Source organism: Oryctolagus cuniculus, chromosome X, assembly GCF_964237555.1.
Source record: "Oryctolagus cuniculus chromosome X, mOryCun1.1, whole genome shotgun sequence".
Lineage (NCBI taxonomy): Eukaryota > Metazoa > Chordata > Mammalia > Lagomorpha > Leporidae > Oryctolagus > Oryctolagus cuniculus.
Window position 1 is genome coordinate 3,559,613 of NC_091453.1, and position 22,224 is coordinate 3,581,836.

Sequence of the window (22,224 nt, forward strand, 5' to 3'; positions counted from 1 at the left end):
ACCTCTGCTCAGTATGCATTCTGAAGAAATACCATTCCAATGATCCAAAATAATTGGAAAACTATTTAAAATTTGACTGCAGTGTCCAGGAAATATAAAGAAGAAATGTCAAGTCCCCCCTCACTCATCTTTCTCTTTATTTCATCATAACTCAACAGTGTTCCTCCAAAGGTCCCTAGGTTTTCTCTCCAAGGCAGCCTGACCTGACCTTGACCTTCTTTCCCCTTCTAGATCCATTCTTTTCTTTGAAGTTCCCAACTCTCCACCCTTCCCCTGGCAAACCTATTAAGCTCTTTATACTTCAACTGCTCACCCACTGCCCAGATTTGCACATTGAGGCTCAGGAACTATGAGGCAAAGGCAAAATCCTTAGTAGACAGTTTTTCTTTTTTTTTCCCTCTATAACACATGCAGAAACATATTTCCAGGCAATCTGCAAACTTTTGCTTACCCAGGACTTTAATTTTCCCTCTGCAGCACACATTTCATCATGTTCTAGTTTCATGGAGTCTAAATCCCTGCCCCCATTTCCCACCGGCAATATCATAGAACAGCCAATCAGCAACAAAGAGGTCAAACACAGGGAGACCTGGGTAGTCCAGGCCCTGGAGAAGGAATTTTGTGAGTAATGGAGTGTTGGGCCTGTTGGCAAAATTATGGTCACAAAAAGTGCTGTCTCTTCTACTTGGCCTGCTTCCCCAAAAGCTGAAGTTTCCCAAAAAGGTCTCAAGAAAGAGGTACAGGAAGAACAAAGCACATTAAGCTGTCTTTCCACTTCTTAAAGTTGGAAGGTTTTCAAGGGCCGAGACACATGTGGATGGAGGTGGTGGGTCCTGGCTGCGCTGGGCAGTTGTTGTCCCAGTCCTTGCCCTGCTCAGCCCCCACCTCTGCCTCAGTCTCTGAAGCTTAGATACCCCCTCCAGCACAGTGATGAGCCTATTTTTACAGACCAGGCATACTCTGAATGAATAATGACTTCTCTTTTTCTCCACCCTGTGCCAATCAGTGACTCATCAACCATTTTCTAAATGACTATGTTTTCATTCTCCGGTTTCCTTCACACTGCGATATTCGAAAAGATTAAATGCAGCCCCTAGCTGCCTCCCTCTGCTTTTCTGTGTCTTGTTTTAGAGATGCTAATGCCCCCGAAATAGAAGTGTTTCACTGAGTACTGATCATTTAGTGACAAGTGAACACACACACACACACACACACATGCACACACACTGCAGTGTTAGGGAAATGTCTGTGTGACTTCCAGGAGGAGGGTGGGGAAAAGAAAAGGAGCTGCGACCCTAGCCCCCATTCCTCACCCCTCACGTCACTGCCAGACCTCTAGGCTGGGGTCCATTGTTAAGAAGCCCAACTATACTTTGTACAGTCACTTCCTACGCTTCTCACGGATGAACACTGATTTTCCTTTATTGAGAGCTTTGGTTCCTCCTGCTCCCAGCGCACTACCACCCTGGCACCTTCTCCTGCTCCTCGCATTAAGCTTTTCTAGATCCCCGTGGCCCTTTTGGCAGCCATAGGAAAAATTATTTCTTTTCTAGCGTTTTTCTCATCCTCTCCTGCTCCTGGACATGCCTGTTTTCTTTTCTTTTTTCTTTTTTAAGATTTATTTATTTGAAAGGCAGAGTTGCAGCGAGAGAGAGAGAGAAAGGTCTTCCATCTGCTGGTTCACTCCCCAGATGGCTGCAATGGCTGGAGCTGTGCCGATCCGAAGCCAGGAGCCAGGAGCTTCCTCTGGGCCTCCCATGTGGGTGCAGGGGCTCAAGGACTTGGGCCATCTTCCACTGCTTTCCCAGGCCATAGCAGAGAGCTGGATCGGAAGTGGAGCAGCTGAGATTCAAGCCGGTGCCCATATTGGATGCCAGCATCGCAGACCGGGGCTTTAACCTGCTGCGTGCTGGTCCTGCCTGTTTTCAAAATAAGGGTTTCCTTTTGCTCCAAATACAGTGAGTTGATATACATCATCGGTTTTGTTGCTGATGCACCTATAGTCTTATCTTCTTTGGCAAAAAAGGAACCAGTCCTTAGATGCCCCTCCTCTGCTGTGCCAGAAATCTATTTGGCCTTCTCCACTCTGTTGCACCAGGCTCTGTGGTCTAGGAGCCTCATCAGTGTGGGCTATATGAACAGGGCCCCCTAAACCACAGGCTTCCAGTTGGGTTCGAATCATGGAGAGCCGCAGAAGGAGACTGCGGGTGGGGGTTGGGAGGAGACTGAAGTCTGGGTACTTATTTTCTCAGTTCCTTTTTTGTGCTGCTACTGTCCCTTGACCCAAGGTCACTGCTTCTTTCAAAGAAGTCTGCCTAGATGACTTTCTCTCCTTCTGGTAACCTTTCACTCCCCTTGGGCCTAGGGGTGGTAATAGCTCTGCTTCTGCATGCCTTGAGTCCCTGCATTGCCCACACTCGCTGCCGCTGTATAATTACTCCCTTGGTAAAAGAAACCTCTTCAAATCATCCTCATTTGAATCTGTCATCTGTTTCCTATTGGAACCCCAGCTGGCCCTACCTTTGTCTCTTCTCCATCCACACTGTACTACTTCTTTTTTTTTTTTTTTTTTGACAGGCAGAGTTAGTGAAAGAGAGAGAAAGAGAGAGAGAGAGAGAGAGACAGAGAGAAAGGTCTTCCTTCTGTTGGTTCACCCCTCAAATGGCCACTACGGCCGGAGCTATGCCGATCCAAAGCCAGGATCCAGGTGCTTCCTCCTGATCTCCCATGCAGGTGCAGGGCCCAAGGACCTGGGCCATCCTCCACTGCCCTCCCAGGCCACAGCAGAGAGCTGGACTGGAAGAGGAGCAACCGGGACAGAATCCAGCACCCCAATCGGGACTAGAACCCCGGGGTGCCGGCACCATAGGCAGAGGATTAGCCTAGTGAGCCGCAGCACCGGCCATCCATCCACACTGTACTTCTTGGCCCTACATTTGTCTGATTTTTCTCTCATCTCTTGAAGCATCTTTTGGCTTCCTTGGGCCTCTAGAATGAAGCATGGTGGACCTTCAAAGGCATCTACAGATACTTTGGAAAACATAAAGAGCCATTGTGAAGCAAGAAGCAGGATCTCACAGGAGTCTCATGGTATAGGTGCTATGAGCTTCAGTTATCTAACCCGTACTTGCTGGGGAGAAATGATGGAGATTGATTTGGAGCTGGAGTCCCATGCAATCCTCATTACAATGTATCTGTCCTGAGCCTGAAGGACTTCTTACTCTGTAAACCATTCTCATATCACCTAGGGTCACAGTAATCTCTATAGCAACTGAATCTCAATGATAGTAATAATCATAATTATAATCATCATAATGGCTAGCAATTGATGAGTGCCAACTCTGAACCAGGCACTGTGCCTAGTGCTTTGCCTTGATAAATCAAATGGAAGTTTCTGTCTCTTAAGGATTGACTCCCCACTGTATTTGGGAAAAGGACAGATTGAATCCCGATCCATTTTTAACTTGTCCAATGGCAACTTCAAGTCATGTGTTACTTCCCCTTCTAGCTGAGGGAGCTATGAACTTCTCTGTGGGTATAGGTCTAGACGGCTGGGAGGGCCTTCACATCAGTAAATTGCTATTTCTTCTGCAAGGACTTGTGGGAGACTTAGGGGATGATGGAGAGTCCCAACTCTCACTTTTCTCTCCAATACCGCTAGACCCTCCTGGCTGCCTCTCAGTCTGTGCTTGAGGTTTGAGGCACATTAAAGGGGGAAACCACTTGTTAAAGGAAGGATATAAAACCACAGGAACCCGTGAGGAGTCGGGCTGCCACAGGGGAACCCTGAGAAGCATACCACAGTTCCTGTCCTTGCTCTCCCCTACCCCCACGTCGTCTCTGTGGAAGCCCATTCTCTTTCCACCTCTGCCTCTCCCCTTTTGGAAATGTTCATCCACTGAGGCTGTTGTCAGCTGAGGACGCCTCCAACTTCTCACAGCAGGACCTTTCCCTCAGTGTGAGTTAGCCTACTGGAGACCTCTGCAGTCGCCCCCTGGCAGGTACTCTGTGCACTTGACTGCAAGACTGGTTTGCTGTGGGGAGGGACAAATGCATGCCTTTACTCTTTACCTTGTCAGACAGTACCTGTACGCACACATCTCTTTTTCTCTCTCTTAGCACACACACACACTCACACTCATGCTCACACTCACACTCATATTCACACTTACAGAAATCTCCCAAGGACAAATATTAATTCTCAAGAACAACACAGTCTACATTCAGAAAGAGAAAGAGGACTTTTTTCTCTAAATGCCTCCAAGCCCTCCATCCTGGACTTGGTACCTCACATCATTATACTATCAGAATCGATTCTTCTATTCATTTTCCCTTTCACATTAGCCAGTGTTGGTCCTCTGGTAGCAGAGGGTAGTGGTTGCCCCTTTAGCTCTACAAAGACCCATTCCGTGTGTCGAAATGACCACTTAAAGTAGACATTGCTTTCTTGCCTAAGGCCCCTCCACAGCCTTATCTCTATCTGAGCTGGGATTGGTTTCATTCCTCCAGTTCCATATACCTTAGCTCTAGACCCTCATAACCTCTTGGAGTGGTTGAGGTTGTTTTCCCACATTCCTTGCGCTAGCAGATGGCCTATCAATCTTGGGACATATGAATTGGCCTTCTTCCTTTTATCTCTTTTAGCCCTATATAACATCCTTCACCAAGTCATGGTGAAGTTATCTCCTTAATTATGCCTGTAACCCATCTGTCTCTCTCCATTTCTTGCCTCTCTTCTACCACCACTGCTGTCTCCATGTTGGTCGTCAGTCCATCCCATCACACATCTCCATTTACCGTTGCTGGTCACTTTTTCACTAGTCATATGAGGGGACTTCAAAAAGTTTCTGGGAAAATAGAATTAACACAAATAAAAATATAAAATGTATTTTTATTGAGAATAAATGTTCAAGACACTTTTGTAAGTAATGATATGAGCCATCTAATTCATCTCTAAAAACTGAGTGTCCAGGGAATTCAATCATGCAAATGCAGTCTTTTTGAGATTATTAACTGAAAAAAAGGTGCCCTTTAAAGATGTTTTACGATTAGGAAACAAAAAGCAGTCAGAAGAAGCCAATTCAAGACTATAAGGTGGATGCATAATGATTTCCCTCAAAACTCCCACAGAATCTCTCTTGCGCATGAGTAGGAATGTTGTCATGGTGAAGAAGGGCTCTCTAGTGAAGCATTCCTAAGCATTTTTTCTGATACAGCTTGGGCCAACTTTCTCAAAGCACTCTCCTAACAAGCAAATGTTGTTGTTCTTTGATCCTCCCGAAAGTCAACAACCAAAATGCTTTTGGCATTCCAAAAATACTATTGTCATGCCCTTGGCTCTTGACCAGTCCACTTTTGTTCTGAGTGGACCACTTCTATTTCTTGGTAACCATTGCTTTGATTGTGCTGTGTCTTCAGGATCGTACTGGCAAAGCCATGTTTTATCTCCTGCTACAAGTCTTCAAAGAAACACTTCAGGCTTTTTATCCCATTTGTTTGAAATTTCCACTTAAAGTCCTGCTTTTGTCTGCAGCTGATCTGGCACAACAGTTTTGGTATCCACTAAGCAGAAAGTTTGAAACCATTTAATTTCTCAGTGAAATCATATAACCTGAACCAACTGAGAGGTCTATGGTACTATTATTTTTGCTGTTAGTCATTGGCCCTCTTCAATGAAGGCCTGAAAAAAACAAATTTTTCCTTGAAAATTGATGTGGACAGTCTGCTGCTGTGAGCTGCATCTTCAATATCACCTTATCCTTAAAACAATTTATCCATTTGTAAACTGATGATTTTGGGGAAGCAACTGTCCCCATACACTTTTTTTTTTTTTTGACAGGCAGAGTGGACAGTGAGAGAGAGAGACAGAGAGAAAGGTCTTCCTTTGCCGTTGTTGCAGCCTCCAATATCCGATGGCAGGAGCCAGGTGCTTATCCTGGTCTCCCATGGGGTGCAGGGCCCAAGGACTTGGGCCATCCTCCACTGCACTCCCGGGCCACAGCAGAGAGCTGGCCTGGAAGAGATGCAACCGGGACAGAATCCTGCGCCCCGACTGGGACTAGAACCCGGTGTGCCGGCGCTGCAAGGCGGAGGATTAGCCTATTGAGCCACGGTGCCGGCCCCATACACTTTTGAAACATCAATGATTTCCCCATTCTTCCACTCAAGCTTCACTATACATTTGATGTTTGTTCTTGCTTCCATTTTAGTAGAACTGATGTTGCTCTAATTAGGGCTCTTTTCAAATTGATATTTTATTCTTCTTAGTGCCCCAAACTAGATCCTGTTCAGACATGTCATAACAAGTTAGTATGAATTTATTTTGATGCAAAAATTTTTTTAAAGATTTTATTTATTTATTTAATAGGTAGAGTTACAGACAGTGAGAGGAAAAGACAGAGAGAAAGGTCTTCCTTCCGTTAGTTCACTCCCCAAATGGCCACAACAGTCAGAGCTGCACCAATCTGAAGCCAGGACCCAGGTGCTTCCTCCTGGTCTCCCATGTGGGTGCAGGGCCCAAGGACTTGGGCCATCTTCTACTGCTTTCCCAGGCCACAGCAGAGAGCTGGACCGGAAGAGGAGCAACTGGGACTAGAACTGGCACCCATATGGGATGCTGGCGCTGCAGGCGGAGGATTAACCTAGTGCACCAAGGTGCCAGCCTCGATGCCAAAAAAATTTTTAAAAATATCTGCAGTTTTTTCATAATGTACATTTTCTATGAACCTTTTGAAGGCCCCTCATATGGTCATGCCTCCTTAAATGAAACTGTAAGCTCTATGAAGATTTCTCTGGTTCACTGCTGTGTCCCTTGTGCCAGCACAGTTCTTGGCAGGTAATAGGCACTCAATATTTACTTTCTGAATGAATAAAAAATAAATTTAGTTCAATTCACATGGAAGCAATGAGAGTAGGCCCCTAGCAGTGTCTTGCATACAGCACACTATCAAGGAGTACCTGCTGGATAAGTAAATATTTCTTTTGCTCAAGACCATATAAGTAATTAGTGGCTGTACTTAAATGAAGTCTGCTTACTCCAATTCATCATAAGTCTTGGCTTCACATTAGAAACACCCAGGTAATTTAAAAATTCCTAATTCCCAAGCTGTACCCTAGACCAATTAAAGTATAACTTCTTGGGGTGGTCATAACCTAGCAGTTGAGACACTGGTTCAGATTTTTGTGTCCCACATCAGAGTACCTATATTTGGTTCCAGTTTCTAACTCCAGTTTCCTGATAATGTAGATCCTGAGAGTCAGTCATAATGGCTCAAGTGCTTGGGCTCCTTCTGCCCACTTGGAAGACCTGAATTAAATTCTTGCATTCTGGCTCCAGCATCAGCCCCTGCCCCAGACATTGCATGCATTTTGGAAGTGAACCAGTGGGTTGGAACTCTCTTTGTACCTATGTCTCTCTCTCTCTCTCTCTCTCTCTCTCTCTCTCTCTGTCTTTGGATCTTTGGAATAAATAAGTTGATACCAAAAACAAAACAAAACAAAAAGACAAACCCAGGAATTCTTGGTGAGGCTGGCAGTGGAGATGTGGTACCGATATTTTTAAAAAAGGTTTCCAGGTGATTTGGATGTGCAGCCAAAGTAGAGAATCATGGTGAACCATGAAGAAGATACAAGGTAACTCCATACTCCTCACACTGTATCCAATAGCAAAGTTAGAGAAAAGCTAAAAACTTTACCGAATGAATGAAACACTGAATTCACAAGGCTAGAAATAGTGGTAGTTTGTGGGAGACAGGGAACATGTTATCATGTTGGGACAATACCATGGCAAGAACTAGCACGTATTAATGTCTAAAAGTGAAGACTGAAGGCAGAGAAATGGTTTTGTAATGTGAAGGTAGACTCGGAAATAAAATAAGTAATGGGAATATATTTGAGACTGGTTACCAGGAAACTATTGCCTAAGAATCCTCTTAGACCAGAGCAGAGTGACTCCAGAGATTTGGGGAATATTTTTTGTTTTGTCATTTAAAATGGGTAAACCTCCAGCTGTGTTTCCCAAGGAAACTCTTTTTAGACAATGATGGAGAAGAATGTAGATATCATTTTCTCCCAAAACAAAGAAACAAAAAGCCACAAACATCATGTCAGATAACAGCAGTACATGGTGGTTCATTTCATCCCAGAATCACCAGGTCCTTTGGTTGAGGTTTGTTTTCAGAACTGCCATATATGAAGCTGAGAATTATGATCTGAAAGAGAATTGAGAAAAGAAAAGGGTGGCTTGCCCAGGGAATTCTCTAACTCACTGACAAGTGCTGTATTTAAGGTTTCTAACTTTCAGCCCCAGGCTCCATCCTTTGGATGCTACCTTAATCACAGGGGGTTACCTTCCTACAATTAGAACTGACAATGACAGCTTTGTAAACACATCATAGGGAATCTTAAAATATGAGGAAACAGCAAAGTAAACCACCATCCAATAGCATTGAATTGGATTGGCTTTTGTCTATTTGTTGCACATATATAATAAATAGGTATCAACATTAATATATAAAACACTTCATTTAGGATTCAATACAATGTTTAATTAAAGTATGATCTTTACATGGTCAATTCTTCTGTTTGTGTGGAATTGCTCAGAGGGAGTTTTCAGATCTATGAAGATTCAGGGACTGACCTGTCAATTAGGCCTAGGTTTTAGCCATTTGAACACTTGGCATATATGGAAGAACAAGACTGAAGGGGAAGAAAGTCATATTGATTTCAGAGCTTTGCTAGGGTGGAATTCTCTGTTTCGGGTGGCAAAAACCAAACTTATGCTATTGTAAAGCTGAAGGAATTGGTCCAAATGGCAACTGGATTTAGGTAGCCTTTATTACCTCCCAGATTACACAGTTCTCCCTAGTTGCCTTCATTTTATACATTGCTATATACTTGTTTTTGTGTAGACATAATATACAATGTGCATCTCATATGTTTTAACATTGGAAACTACAAAGCAGCATGCAAGAATTTAGGTTGGATTAATAATGAACATCAGTGTTCGAAAATAAGTAATCTTAGATCTAGAAGGGTCATTTAGTTTAGTTTCTTCCTTCTAGGTATTTGAATATTTAAACATCAAAGATGTTGAGTTTGGAGACAGGACAAAGACTCTAGAAACCCTGAATTGAGTTTTTGGATTCTCTAGTCATGGAGTTCTTTCAGCATGATCAGTTGAATACTGATCTAAGGGAGATTATCACAATTGATTCTTATTTTTATGCTTCACATTAACTTGTATCTCAATATTAACAATTATTTTGCAATTTTTCCTATCCAGGAATCAGTTGAGGATGAAATTAATTGGTTTATGATTAGTATTTAAAACTCTTGGGATGTTATACTGGTCAGAACCAACATGGTGGCTAGTTGCATATAGGTAAGTGGTGAATGACATGAGTTGTAAGCAACCTCTTCAATTCAAAGGATGAAAGTTTCTGATGCTGTGTTCAAAGGGGGAAATGCAAAAAAATTGTATGCTTTCTTAATTTAAAAAAATGAACCTCTCAGAAGGTTACATCCCCCTAGAAGGGCAACCCATGTCCAAGGACTCTCTAGAACTGTGTCAAACATACTCTGGACTGGTACTCACACTCTAAAGGTCTCTGAGGCTAGCCTTATCCTGAATGCACATCTCTGCTTAGCTCCCTCTACCACCCTTACTTCCTCACAGGTTCCTCCTGAGAGTACTCCTTTACTAAGTCATCGACACCCCAAATTTTCTACTTCAGTCTCTGCTAATCGAAGCCTGATCTAAGATAGGGTATTGGGGCCAGCACTGTGGCATAGTGGGTTAAGCCACTGCCTGCAACGCCATTTGGATGCTGGTTCAAGTCCTGGCTGCTCCACCTCACATGCAGCTCCCTGCTAATGCACCTGGGAGGGCAGCAGAAGATGGCCCAGGTTCTTGGGCTTCTGTACCCACGTGGGAGCCCAAAAGGAAGCTCTTGGATCCTGGCTTTGGTCTCCTGACAGTACAGAATTCTGGTCTCCTGAATTAGGTAGCATTGTTTTGCCAAGAATTAGTACTCAGTAGACAGAACTGTATCTGTACGTACAGTGACTAACAAAAATTGGTGCTTATTTTCATAATATAAGAAATCTAGAGTGAAAGGAGTCCAGGTATGGGGCAGCTGTAGTTCTGATTTGTATCCCAGGTGCCCTCTCTCCTTTGGCTTTACCATCCTTTGCAGGAGGCTTTCATTCTCATGCATGGCATGGTCCAGAACAGCCCATCTATTGCAGTCTGGAGTCCAATCTTCAAGAAAAAGGAAGACACAGGAAGGGGCAGATCTTATATTAGAAAGCAAAAACACATTCAGAAATCTCTAGCAGATTTCTGTGTAGATGTCCTTGTCCAGAGCTATGTCATCTGGTCAACCCTAAATGCAAGGAGTCTGAGATGGTGAGCAGATTGGCTGGCACCACTACCATCTGGAAACAAAGTGAGATTCTGTTATATTAGGAAGGCAGAAGAGGGTAAGTGGCTATGTTTCTTACATGAAGCAAAACTACCTGAGGCCTAAGCGTGTTTAGAAACAAATTGTCCCTCTCCTAGCAGCAAACAGCAAAACTAAAATAAAAGTGGAAAATATATTTTTTTAAAAATACAACTCTCTTCTCTGTTTCTGCCTCCCTATCCTTGTATTGTGGCTTCCTTAGCAACCAGAGGTGAAGTTCTCCCCAAAGTCAGTAAGAAGGAAATATTTTAAATGTGTTTCAAAGAAGATCAAAATGAGGCTGTAACTGAAGTAATAGGCCTACTGAGTTTTTTCAACAGAATTCTAAGATGACTGTTTATTTTCATCCTAGTGGCTTGGTAGTCCATCTGTACACTAGAGAGTAAGTAGGATAGTCACCTTTTAAATTCTTGTGCTCATAAGTAGGAAATTCAGACCTTGCAATGTTTCTGCTGGTGTGACCGTTACTATAGGAGACTCCTAGGTGCTATCATGCCTTATGGCGAGTCTTGTGTTTCTCTATGGAGAGGCTTTCATTATTTCCAGACTCCTATTGAACCTATTATGAGACCATCGAGACAGGATGAGAAATAAAAATGACTACTTTGTGCACTGGGCTGTTATTCTTGGATCTTTACAATTGAGGAGGAGACAGAAAACATCTCCAAAAAGAATTTAAGAAGCGTGACTGGTTGGTTGTCTCACATTTGATCCCAAGAGTGCTGTAGTTGATGCACAAATATGAAAAGGGCCACATAAGTAAATTTCAGTGACATTTTTTGTTACAAATCTCCCACTGACAAAATCACCTTTCCCATCAAGGGCCGTCTTAGCATGCAATTTAAGTGTTGGCCCTTCCAGTCAAGTGCCTTTGTGTTGAGAGCTCTAGATTTCCGTTTACAGAGTTCTTTCTCTGATGGCTCCATCATGCTGGGTTTGAATCAGTAAGTTGACCTTTTCATACCTTTGTGTTACCAGTTCATGAAATTGGCTGTGATGTTTGGTTGTGTTGATGAGGAGGCACCAGACCAAATATCCTGACCCCCCCCCCCAATACTTACCTAACACCAGCAGTGTCATTTTCAAGGGCAAGACACCATTTCTGCAAGTGGATTTGTTAGTCATGTTGATTAGAGGAGTGTAATAGTTCCTTCCAAAGAAGCAGACTCTCAGCCATTACTGCTAATTGAGTAAATACCTTTTTTTGGTTCGTTATGTGTGATAGCCCGTCTAATACAACATCATATATTATTATCCCAGTGAGCTTCCTACGGCAATGTTAACTTGTTATGAACCCGCATGAAGTACTTTATTCTCTGGTTTTCTTATTAGACTTACTAACATGCCATTGTTGTATTGTTAACATTTAACAGCCTGGGAAGAAGAAAGAACACGCTATTATACAACTCTTGGCAAAGCCATCACTGATGGAGAGAAGTTGTTAAGCTTCAGGAAGTTTTAACTTTCTTGCACCCAATTTCTTATTGTTAATACAAGGTTTGTATTCTTCCTGGGCCCCCTGATTTTGTAAAGGAAATTGAGGGCAAAAAAGGGGTGGGGGACCAGGAAGAGACACAAATCAGGCTGAGCCATTTGCAGTGCCTGTACTTAACATCAGTGATTAATCAAACTAATGGGGAGTTCTAATTCGGTGCTTTGCTACCCTTAAGCCCTGTAATTGCGGTGTCTCTGAACCCAAAGGAAACGCATTGCACTCTGCTTGCCCAGGCGCATAGCTTTGAAATCTTCATAACTCTGTAATTACTATAGTGCTTTCCTTCAAATCTGGCTCAATTTCACTTCCTTAATGAGCACCACGATCTTGATAAAGTTGGAAGTTTGCTGCCTCTGCTCTTCACAAGGACTCAATCCCAGGCTGATAATGGGAGTTGTAGGTTTTACTCCCTCAAGTCCCTCTCAAAAAAGGCTGATTTATTTTAGGACCACCACGGTCAAAAGCACTTCCTCTGGGTCAAGGCCAGCACTGGGTGTTTTCATCACAGAATGGTGCTTGGAGAGCAAATTCTGAACAGTTAAAAAGGGGAGGGGACAGGGGGAGCTGCTTAACTTTATTAGCACCATGTGCCCCAGAGACTGTGGTTCGCCTTACCCAGTTGAGGACTTTCTTTATAGGAAATATATTAAAAATCTTCCACTTCCTCTTTATAAACAGAGCCCTGCCAAAGAGCGAAAATTACAAGTCAGCTTTGAAAAAAAGGCAACATAATTTCCACATTCCTTCTCCTACAGCCTGATTTCCAGGGCTGTTTACAGACTTGCTGGAAACACCGTTTAATGAAGCTATAGTCAAGAGCACATCTGCTCTGGCAGCCAGTTGGTGGGCCTCTGGATGTTAAAGCCACTCTGTTGTTCCTTTAACCACGTGGTGACGTGCAGACCCACGCTTGGGTCTCGGCTTCATCCTTTCCAGGTCTGAGCTGTAAGAATCAGCAGCCCTGAAGCCTGTGTTGCTCTTAGAATCCTTGCTCCACTGTGTAGTCCTCCCAGACAATGCTAATCGCTCTGGGATTCTGAATACCACTTAATTCTTATCTCTATTACAGCTTGCCTGACTTTGCACTACAATTATTTGTTTATATGTCTGTCTCCCCCACTAGTCTGCACCCTTTGAGAGCACTGTTTGTGTCTTCTTTCCTTTTATATCCCCAGCATCTCACCGAGGCCTGAACACCCAGTAAATGTTTGTTGCGTAACCAAAGGAATGAATAAATGAATGAAACTCCATTGTTGGGTGCTATCGCCATCTGCTCTAACTCTGTCAGTTATTTTGAATTATGTATTCGCAGTTCTGACTAGATCCAGATTTGGCATGTTTAAAATTATATTCAGTTGTAAAATGTGAGGCTAGGATGTTTGAAGATAAGAAAGCAGAATTCCTCTCATTGGAAACAATGTGAGTAATCAACAGGTCTCTGCATGGGAAGATAAAAAGGCTGGGGGGGCACTCTTTGGACTTGCTGTCTTTGACATTGTGGGAAAACCACTTAGTAGCATTATTTTCCTCCCTCCCCACGTTTCCCTGTCAGTAAAACACAGAGACTCCTGTTTTTCCTACTTAATAGACTGAAGGAGAAATTGAGTGAAAGAAAAGTGAGAGCTCAAAGAAAGAGACAGCTGTGAGTAGTGACATAGAGTCGTTTCCCCCCCTTGAAACTCTACACACGAGAGTCATCAACATACTAGTACAGGTACGCACGCAAGGGGGCATCAAAAAGTCCACAGAGAATGGAATGAGAAGGTATTTGGGGCCAACATTTTTGAAATCCATGCATATGAGGGGTCTTCAAAAAAGTTCATAACAAGTGTATGTTATGAAAAAAATCTGTGGAAGGATTTCAAAAATTTTTGGCACCAAAAGTCTATTTGAATTCTATTTTCCATAAATATTTGAAGTACCCTCATACTTAAGTGTATAGAGGCTTGATATTTTGTTCTATGAATGAATATGTCCTCCTCAAGCGTTTCACGGGAACACCAGGAGACAAAGCCAAGATTCTGGAGCTGAGGAAAATGTAGACTTTTGAGTTTACATAAGTTTTGGACATAATCTGTATGCAATAAGCTACACGTGTGAAAGAACGTGTGCCCACTCAGACAAGATGGAATCAGAGCATGGGCCACTGCCTTCCTCCCGTAAACCAGCAAAGCTAAAGGAGAGAGGGACTTGATAAGTCTCTAAGTTTAGCAGCTAACTTCAGACCTGGGAGAACCTCTAGCGGACTCTGGAGGTGGCGGCCTCTTGAAGTGGGGTACAGAAAGATGAGTAACATCTCCCCAACCCTTCAGTCCATTATGTGTATGAGCTCTGCCCATATGGCAAAGCTCTCGCATCTTTAGCTTTCATTTTTTCCAATAAGATATTTTTCTCTACTATCACTTTATTCATAAGAGCAGTTTAAGTATAGGATAAACATAAGCTCTCAATAGATTTCTGCTTTGATGTGATCCATATTCCCCTCCAAGAATTTCCTGAAAATGACGGCCACTCACTTCTCCTCTCACCACCTACTTCCAAATCCGCCTTTCGTCCTTTACAAGGTATTGCAACATTACTTTTTATGTACAATCCATGTTCGTTTACTTTTAAATTGTTGGGTCTTACTTATGTTAACTTGTATCTGTGAAATGGTTTAGGTCACTTAGGTTGTAATGGAATGTTCATAACTTTTCCTAATGAAATTAATGGAAATATATTTTTCAAGATTATTTCTTTGAAAAGCAGAGTTACAGAGAGAGAGAGAGAAATCTTCCATCTGCTGGTTCACTCCCCAAATGGCTGCAACAGCCACAGTTGGGCCAGACCAAAGCCAGGGACGAGGAGCTTCCTCCAGGTCTCCCAAGCGGATACAGGGGTGCAAGCCCTTGGGCCATCTTCTGCTGCTTTCTCAGGTGCATTAGGAGGGAGCTGGATTGGAAGTACAGTAGCCAGGGTTCAAACCAGTGCCTACATGGGATGCCAGTATTGCAGATTGCTGCTTAACCCACTGTGCCATAGCCCCAGCCCCCATGGAAATATTTTTTTATTTAACAGCATTTTACTTAGTGGCAGGGTTTTTAGGATTGAATTAAAGTGATTAAGTGAGAAATAGGTGCAATTCAGTGGAGGAAGGGAGTCTTCAGTCACTATAATTAAATGATTATGCTAACTTGCACCATGCATCTGGTATTTCTTAGACAAAAGAAGTATTTTCTCAAGTATAAATAATCCTAGTGCTGGGATATCTGAATCAGAACATTTTTAGTGAAGAGTCTTCTGGGAATTTCTGCCTTGCTGCTTGTGAGGTGCTACGGGAAACTTGACTATGGTTCTGTGGAAGCATGAGGATAGCCAACTGAGAGTGGAGAGGTTCTCCGGCCACCGTAATGCCAATTCTGTTGCTCAGCAAAGTCTTTCCCTCTATTGGGTTTGAGCAGCCAGGAGTGTAACTGGGGCGTGGGGACAACAGACAGGATATTTCTTTCATTTTACAATGGCATAAGGTTTATACTGACTGTACATTTGAGTTTATGGGGAAATTGCACTGCAGGAATGATGGCTGGAGATTAGGCAATAGGGTCATTTTTAAATGCTGCCTTTGCTTTCCATTTTGGCTACAAGCCAGGAGTAAATATGTGTTCATAAGTAGTGGTGTGTGAATGTGTGTGTGTGTGTGTGTGTGTGTGTGTGAAAGAGAGAGAGAGAGAGAGGGGTATCAGGAAAGAGCAACATGTACATAACTAGGTATAACAATCTAGCTTCAGATAGCAACCTCGACTGCATCAGAACGTTTTGTGGGAAAACTCAGGATAAAATGATGCAATTTGGGATTTGAATAAGCAAGACACAACTTGTGGGTGTGTTGAAAATTCATCAGCATTAGGACTATAGCAGCATCCCCTCAAGATTACATGTCATTGCTTCCTTTTTTCCCCCTTTGATTTCAGTATTTTAGTTCCATCAAGCAGGAGCCATTCCAAAAAACCATGTATGGGGAGGAGAGGTGAATCACCCGGGAGGGACTTGAGAGGGTAAGGGGTAGGTTGGGGCCAGGAGGTCTTCTGACAGCTGCCCTCTCCTAGCTAGCACACTATCTCCATTCACAGTAGTACTAATGTGTAGCAATCACAAAGTTTACTAAAGACGCCTTTATTCACACCTGACAGAGGACTGAAAATACATCAAGCAACCGTGTCAATGACTCTGACCATTGATACTAGTTATATTTTTGGTGAGTTTGGAGGAGGCTGTCTTTCAAAGTCACACACACACACACACACACACACACACACAAACTTTTGTAAAAACTCAAAACACTGGGGACCACCAAAGAAAAGGGAGGGGAGAGTGAGAACGAAAGGAATCTAAAGCCAGAATCAAAGCTTTTTATTTTTAACCAAACAGCCATATCGGCACATGAGTAGGAGGCCAAAAGATTACAAAGCGATTTTTCCTTTGTGCATCCTTGAGCTATGCTTTGAATCATTTTGAAATCTTGACTTGAGTCTGTGCTTTGGGGCAAACATCAAGGTATGCAGTCTGTTCTGGAGCTTAATTACCTCCTGGGACATTCCTTCTCCTGGGCCTGTGTCCTTCCCTTGGGATCATTTCTCTTTGGCCCTGGAAGGAATGTGCCAACAACCTGAAATTCATTTTGGATGTGAGAATCACACACATTCATTCATTGACCATGTCAGTGTTAAGCTGAGTCTACTTCACTGGTGTCCTTGAATGCTATTAATAGGATAGTGCTGGGTGACAGGGAGTGAAGGCAGGGGACTGCTGCCATCGGACTTGCTTTCATATCCCCTCCCTCATTGTTCTAGATGCTTCCATGTGTTTAGGGAAGAGTCTGGCTTGCCTACCTAGCAAAATTCATGTTCTGAATGTGAACATATTAAAAAGTCAAGCTAAATTTTAAAGCAGGCAATTCTAAGCTTTTTTAGATTTGTGAGAAAATGAACAAATCCTTAGAAACTGTTAAAGTGTTCTTCCTTTCACTTTTTATTTTCAATTAAATTTAAATCTGCAGAAAATGCATGCCAATCCTCAATATGTCCTTTACCTAGACTATTTTCTACATTTTGCCAGTTTGTTCTCTCTCTTTACACATACACATTATTGTCATCATCTTCCTTGTTATGACTCAATCATTTGTGTGTACCTTGTGGACATCATGACCCTTTACCCCCAAAGCCCTAGCCTGGATCTTTTATGAACAAGGACATTCAATTGCCAAGAATATTATTTTTAGGAGGAATAAGACAAGGCTCTGTTGAAACCTTTATAACCAAAATGTGGGCAAGTCCAGACTGCTAACCACTGAGCCCTGCGCAGCGGCCTTTCAATAAAGACCGAGAGGCCAGGAGACACCACGGCAGCTCTGCAGCACCGTATTGTTGCCATACAACGTATTTCCCCAAATTCACTCTCAACACGTGAAACGAAGGCTGCATTCCCAAGATCTGGCTTGTGACTTTAAAATACAAAGCTGTTTTGCCAGTATACTTTTTGGAGAGATGAAAGCATGCATTTTATTAACATTTCCCAAACTCTTTACGTTTTAGGTTGACAGCATCCAGCCTGCAGACTGCTGCCATCGAAAATGTATGCCCTTTAAGAAATTATACCTTTCAGTCAACTGAAGGGGAAAACTTCGTTCTTCTGTGAATCATCTCTCTGACGGACAACTTCAAAAACCCTGCGTATGATTAGCCTAGGACGGTGACAAAGAGAATCGTGTTCATCTCATCTAACGTGCAACGAGTTTTGCCAGCAGTTTTCTGGGGTTTTGCTCATTGGTGGTTTGGGTCTCATTCATGATGTTCTGTAGAGAGGGTGCCCAGAGCCCGCGACCACGTGCTGCCTGGGAAGGGGATATAAGCAGCACTCTGGTCACTGGGGCTGCACAAGCAGGAGCCCACACCCGTCACCCTCTGCAGCTGCACACTGCGCTCCCAGAGCCCGGGGCACCCTGAAGGAGTAGTCAAGTTTCCCCTCTAAGAGCCCAAAGGACTTGCCCAGAGCTGGAATTCCGGCGAAGCAACTTGCTGCAACAGGCCAAATCGGCCGCGTCCCCAGTACCCTCCCCGCCTCCCTCTGCGCTTGCTACCCACACCCCTACTCCCAAACTTGAGGCCTCCCCGCCCCCACCGGCTCAGTCCTCACCCCTTGGACCTGAGGAAGTGTCTTCGCGCCAGAACCTGCCCTGCGCCGCGAGGCCACCAGTGACTCCCAGCGGCCGCACAGGGCGCTGCGCCCCCCTCGCCCTGGCCTCCCCCGCCCTGCGTCCGCTCCGCCGCCCCCGCGCCGCCTCCTGCGCCCGGACTGGAGGCGGATTCCTCTCTCCGGGTTTTCAGAGCGCCTCTTAGAAACCTCCTCCCCGCCCAGAGAGGAGAGATCCCGGGCACACTCGCTCCCCGGAGCGGCCGAGGGGCGCGCGGGGAGAGGCCTGCGCCGGGGTACTTTCAAACTGAGGCGCGCTCACACACTCACACCCACCCACCCATACACACACACACACACACACACACACACCCATTTATATAGGCGGCGGCGGCGGTAGCGAGCGCAGGAGCGATGGAGCTGAGCCAGCCGACCCCAGTTGGAAGCAAGTGAGGAGAGCCCAGGCACACCCCAGGATTTCTGTGCCCGGCGCTTGTCATCCTCCCCAGGGAAGCGTGCACCCAAGAGAGGACCAGCTGGACTGATTTGCTAGGGAGAGGGCGGGGAAGAGGAGGAGGCCAGGTGAGCAAGGAGCCCCTACATATCCGGACTGCCTGATCGCGCCTTTGGCTGATTCCTGCCCTCTCCTTGTTCAGGTGGGCGCGCCGGGTCCGCAGCTCACAAGGGGTGCTCGGAAGAGAACAGAAAGTCGCGACCCGGCTGCGCGGGATGCCTTTCGCCAAGCGGATCGTGGAGCCGCAGTGGCTGTGCCGGCAGCGGCGCCCGGCGCCCGGCCCAGCAGAGGACGCGAGTGGAGGCAGCGCTGAGCCGCCGCCGCCCCTGCAGCCGCCCGGCCGGCTCGAGGAGGCCGAGGCGCCGGGGCCAGAGGAGCCTCCCCGCGCGCCCGCCGCGCCCCCCGGGCTGCCGCCGCCGCCACCGCCGCTGCCTGAGGCAGCAGACCAGGCTCAGCCGCCTCACGGCGAGGCGCCGGCGGCCGGCGAGGAGATCGCGGCGGGGATCCCGGAGGCGGCGGCGGCCGTTGGCGACGCGTCCTCGGCGGCAGCCGCGGCTGTGCTACTCATGCTGGACCTGTGCGCAGTCAGCAACGCCGCGCTGGCCCGCGTCCTCCGGCAGCTCTCCGACGTGGCCCGGCACGCATGCAGCCTCTTCCAGGAGCTCGAGAGCGACATCCAGCTCACCCATCGCCGCGTCTGGGCGCTGCAGGGCAAGCTGGGCGGCGTGCAGCGCGTCCTCGGCACGCTGGACCCCAAGCAGGAGGCAGTGCGTGAGTACCCGCGCCGTCCGCCCTCTGGGCGCTCGGCCCCTGCGCCGCACCCTCGCGCCCTCCGCGGTCGCCGCAACCCCAACCCCAGCCCCGCGGCGCCGCGCCCGCCCGCGGCAGCTTGCACCTCACTCTCGGCTTCGCAGCCCTCCCTGCCCCGAGATCCACCGCCATCCTCCTGGGCCTGAGTGGCCAGGCTGGACACCGATGCGGGGATGCAGAGTGGAGGGCTCAAAGTTAAAGGACACCCTGTGAATTCGCAGGCAGCCTTGAGCCGAGAGGAGGCAGACAGGGAGCGTTTTGGGGAGCACGGGAGGCGGAGGCTCTGTCATTCACCTCCCGGGCTCGCCTTTCGTGTCCTTGGGAGGGCAGAGAGGTATAACTTCTGTGGTGGCCAGCAGCTTGGCCCCCAGCCCTAGAGCCCACCCCATGCGTGTTTGGGGGTTCCAGGAGCAGTACGTGTCTTTTCAGGGCTTCTGCAGCAGCATGCCGTTTGGCCACTCTTGCTATGCTCTCAGGGCGACCCCGAGCCCCGAACTCGTGCCTTGCCCTCTTGCGAAACCGAGCGCGGCGCAGCTGGCCTCCTGGAGTGAACTCCAAAGCGTTCTGCTGAAAACCCTCCTGTGCCAGAGGGGCCGCGGGAAGGGGCGTGGGAGGGAGAGGCCCTGAGCCCTCTGGAGAGCCCGGAGCCCCCTGGGCACGCTGTCCGCCTCAGCAGTCCGGGGTTTCTGCTAAGCGGTTTGCTGGAGCATCTGCTCTCCAAGCATTCTGCAGGCTGCTCTCCCGCGGCCCGGGCTGGTTGTCGCCTGCGGACTTCCGTGTGAAATAGTCCCGCCAGGCTGGCTGCGGGGAGCCAGGAAGGAGGGCTGGGAGATCTTTGGACATCTCCGCTGCGCGTTCACTTCACTCTTGCGACACCTCCGGACTCTCAGTTATGTCATCTACGCTCCAGGGGGTATGCAGGCGGGTCCCCTGGCTCACAGTCAGGGGCAGCGGAATCATTTAGGGACTGCCAGGATGGTGGACAGGGCCACCGGGCTGGCGCGCCCGTCCGTCCTCTGGCGCCTAGTCGAGCTGCGACGCTCGCAGCGAAGGTGATGTCAGCGGCTTAGACTTACGTAAGAAGCTTCCTCGGGGGCTGCAGCAGCTGCGCCGGTGCACAGTGGCCTCGGGAGTGCGCGGGACCCAGGCACTTTCTCGGCATCCTTCCCTGGGGATTTCCGGGCACCTCTCCCCCACCCCCGGCCACCCAGCCCAGCCTTCTCCAGGTCCCTGCCCGCCCGCACCTTCTCTCCCTTTTCCTCTGCTCCTCTGAAAAACCCTTTGAACCCCGCCTCGGGAATTCGCTGCTTTCTGCAATAACAATAATAATAAGCGTAATGAATAAATGATGTGCGCGATCGGTTTTCGCAGCTATAAAAGACCCAGAGTTGGGTTAATGACTGGTTGTTTAAAAGGGCAATTCCGGGGATGAGTTCTGGAAAGAATTAGGACTGCCGTAGGCCAAGTCGTATTTTACTTTTGGGACTTAAAATGAGCGCTTTAATCCTACCTCCTTCTTACCCCAAACCACACAGCAGGGCCAGGCCCTTCGCTTTGCACGGTGCTGAGAGCTAGGCAGTGTAGTTGGGGGAGTGCTGATTTCAGTACTTCAGAAGTACTGGAGGGAAGTTTTGCAGCCTGTTGAGTGGTGCATACACTTCCCGTGTGTGTGTGTGTGTGTGTGTGTGTGTGTGTGAGAGAGAGAGAGAGAGAGAGAGATCTCAAGTTAGCTTTCACACAAGTGAAACAGTGCGGGAGTGGAATGTGTGCTTCCGTCTGCATTTTCTGGAGAAGCAGCAATGGGCAGTTAGGTACTCAGAGTTTAACAGTCCTTTCCAGTCCTTGCCGCTGAGCAGAGTACAAACTAATGGTTATGGAGCTAGGAGAGGATCATCAGTGTATGCATACACGTAATGACATACTCTACACATACTGATATGTGACTAGATAAAGATGAGGTTAACATAGTACCCAGGGATGGATTTAACATCTCTTACTGTTTTTTTCATTGTTCTAAAGCGCTACTTCCATACTTTGTGTTCAGATCTCTCTTTTGTCCATTTAAATTTAAGACAGCATTGTTTTCATTTGAGGTCATAACAGGCATTACCTTCGGGAGGAAAAGCACAATATTGTGTGTCTTACTTTGGATAGCCCAGAGTGCAGAGCTGGAGACAAGGATTTTCACTGCAAGAATTCATTTGGGAGGCGATATCAGGAAACACAGAAAGGGAGTGCGGAAGTGAGACAGGGCAGGGAGGGAAGCCTATACAAGGTATAAGCTGGGTATGACTGTGCACCACTGGGGTTTAATCCAGCTGGGGACACTCTGAGCTCAATACCTCCTCTACTGAGGAAATGAGGGAGCTGGACTGTTTCTGCACACAGGCCTCACTTATGCAAGGTAGCACTGGAACAAGAACTCTGGCATCTGGGACCTGCCCCATGTGTGGTCCCAACATGCTTCAGGGCCAGGTAGAGATGACTGAAGCCTGTAGTGAATATAGGAATGTCTGCAGGGGTTGAGCAGGGCAGAGGGGCTGTGGGCAGGGCACCAGGCACTTTGTGCACATCCCTTTAGCATTGATCCAGCCTAGGGGAGTTTCAAAGCGAGAGGAAGCCCAGGAGTGCACTTATTCCCTTTTCTACGTCCTTGAGGGTGTCTGGCTGCTCCCACCGAGATCGCCATTCCCCAGCACAATCTGCTTGCTGCTTCATCCTTAACTACTGCTTCCTGTTGCCCTGGCACAAGCTGGGAGGCCTTTAACATGGGT

At 46.6% G+C, this 22,224-nt stretch overlaps 1 protein-coding gene across 4 annotated transcripts in view; it reads left to right on the forward strand.

Moving 5' to 3' along the window:
• The first annotated feature begins 18,259 nt into the window (after nucleotides 1-18,259).
• The window catches only part of NHS (NHS actin remodeling regulator), a 379,093-nt gene continuing 375,128 nt past the window's right edge, over nucleotides 18,260-22,224 (forward strand). For 2 of the 4 annotated variants that reach the window (XM_008272397.4, XM_051827613.2), the window contains exon 1: nucleotides 18,264-19,411. In XM_008272397.4, the coding sequence (XP_008270619.1) occupies nucleotides 18,856-19,411 (556 nt within the window). In that variant the 5' untranslated portion in view covers nucleotides 18,264-18,855. Of the gene's footprint in view, nucleotides 19,412-22,224 lie in introns of all 4 variants that reach the window. The other 2 variants (XM_051827612.2, XM_051827615.2) reach the window with 2 other exon arrangements.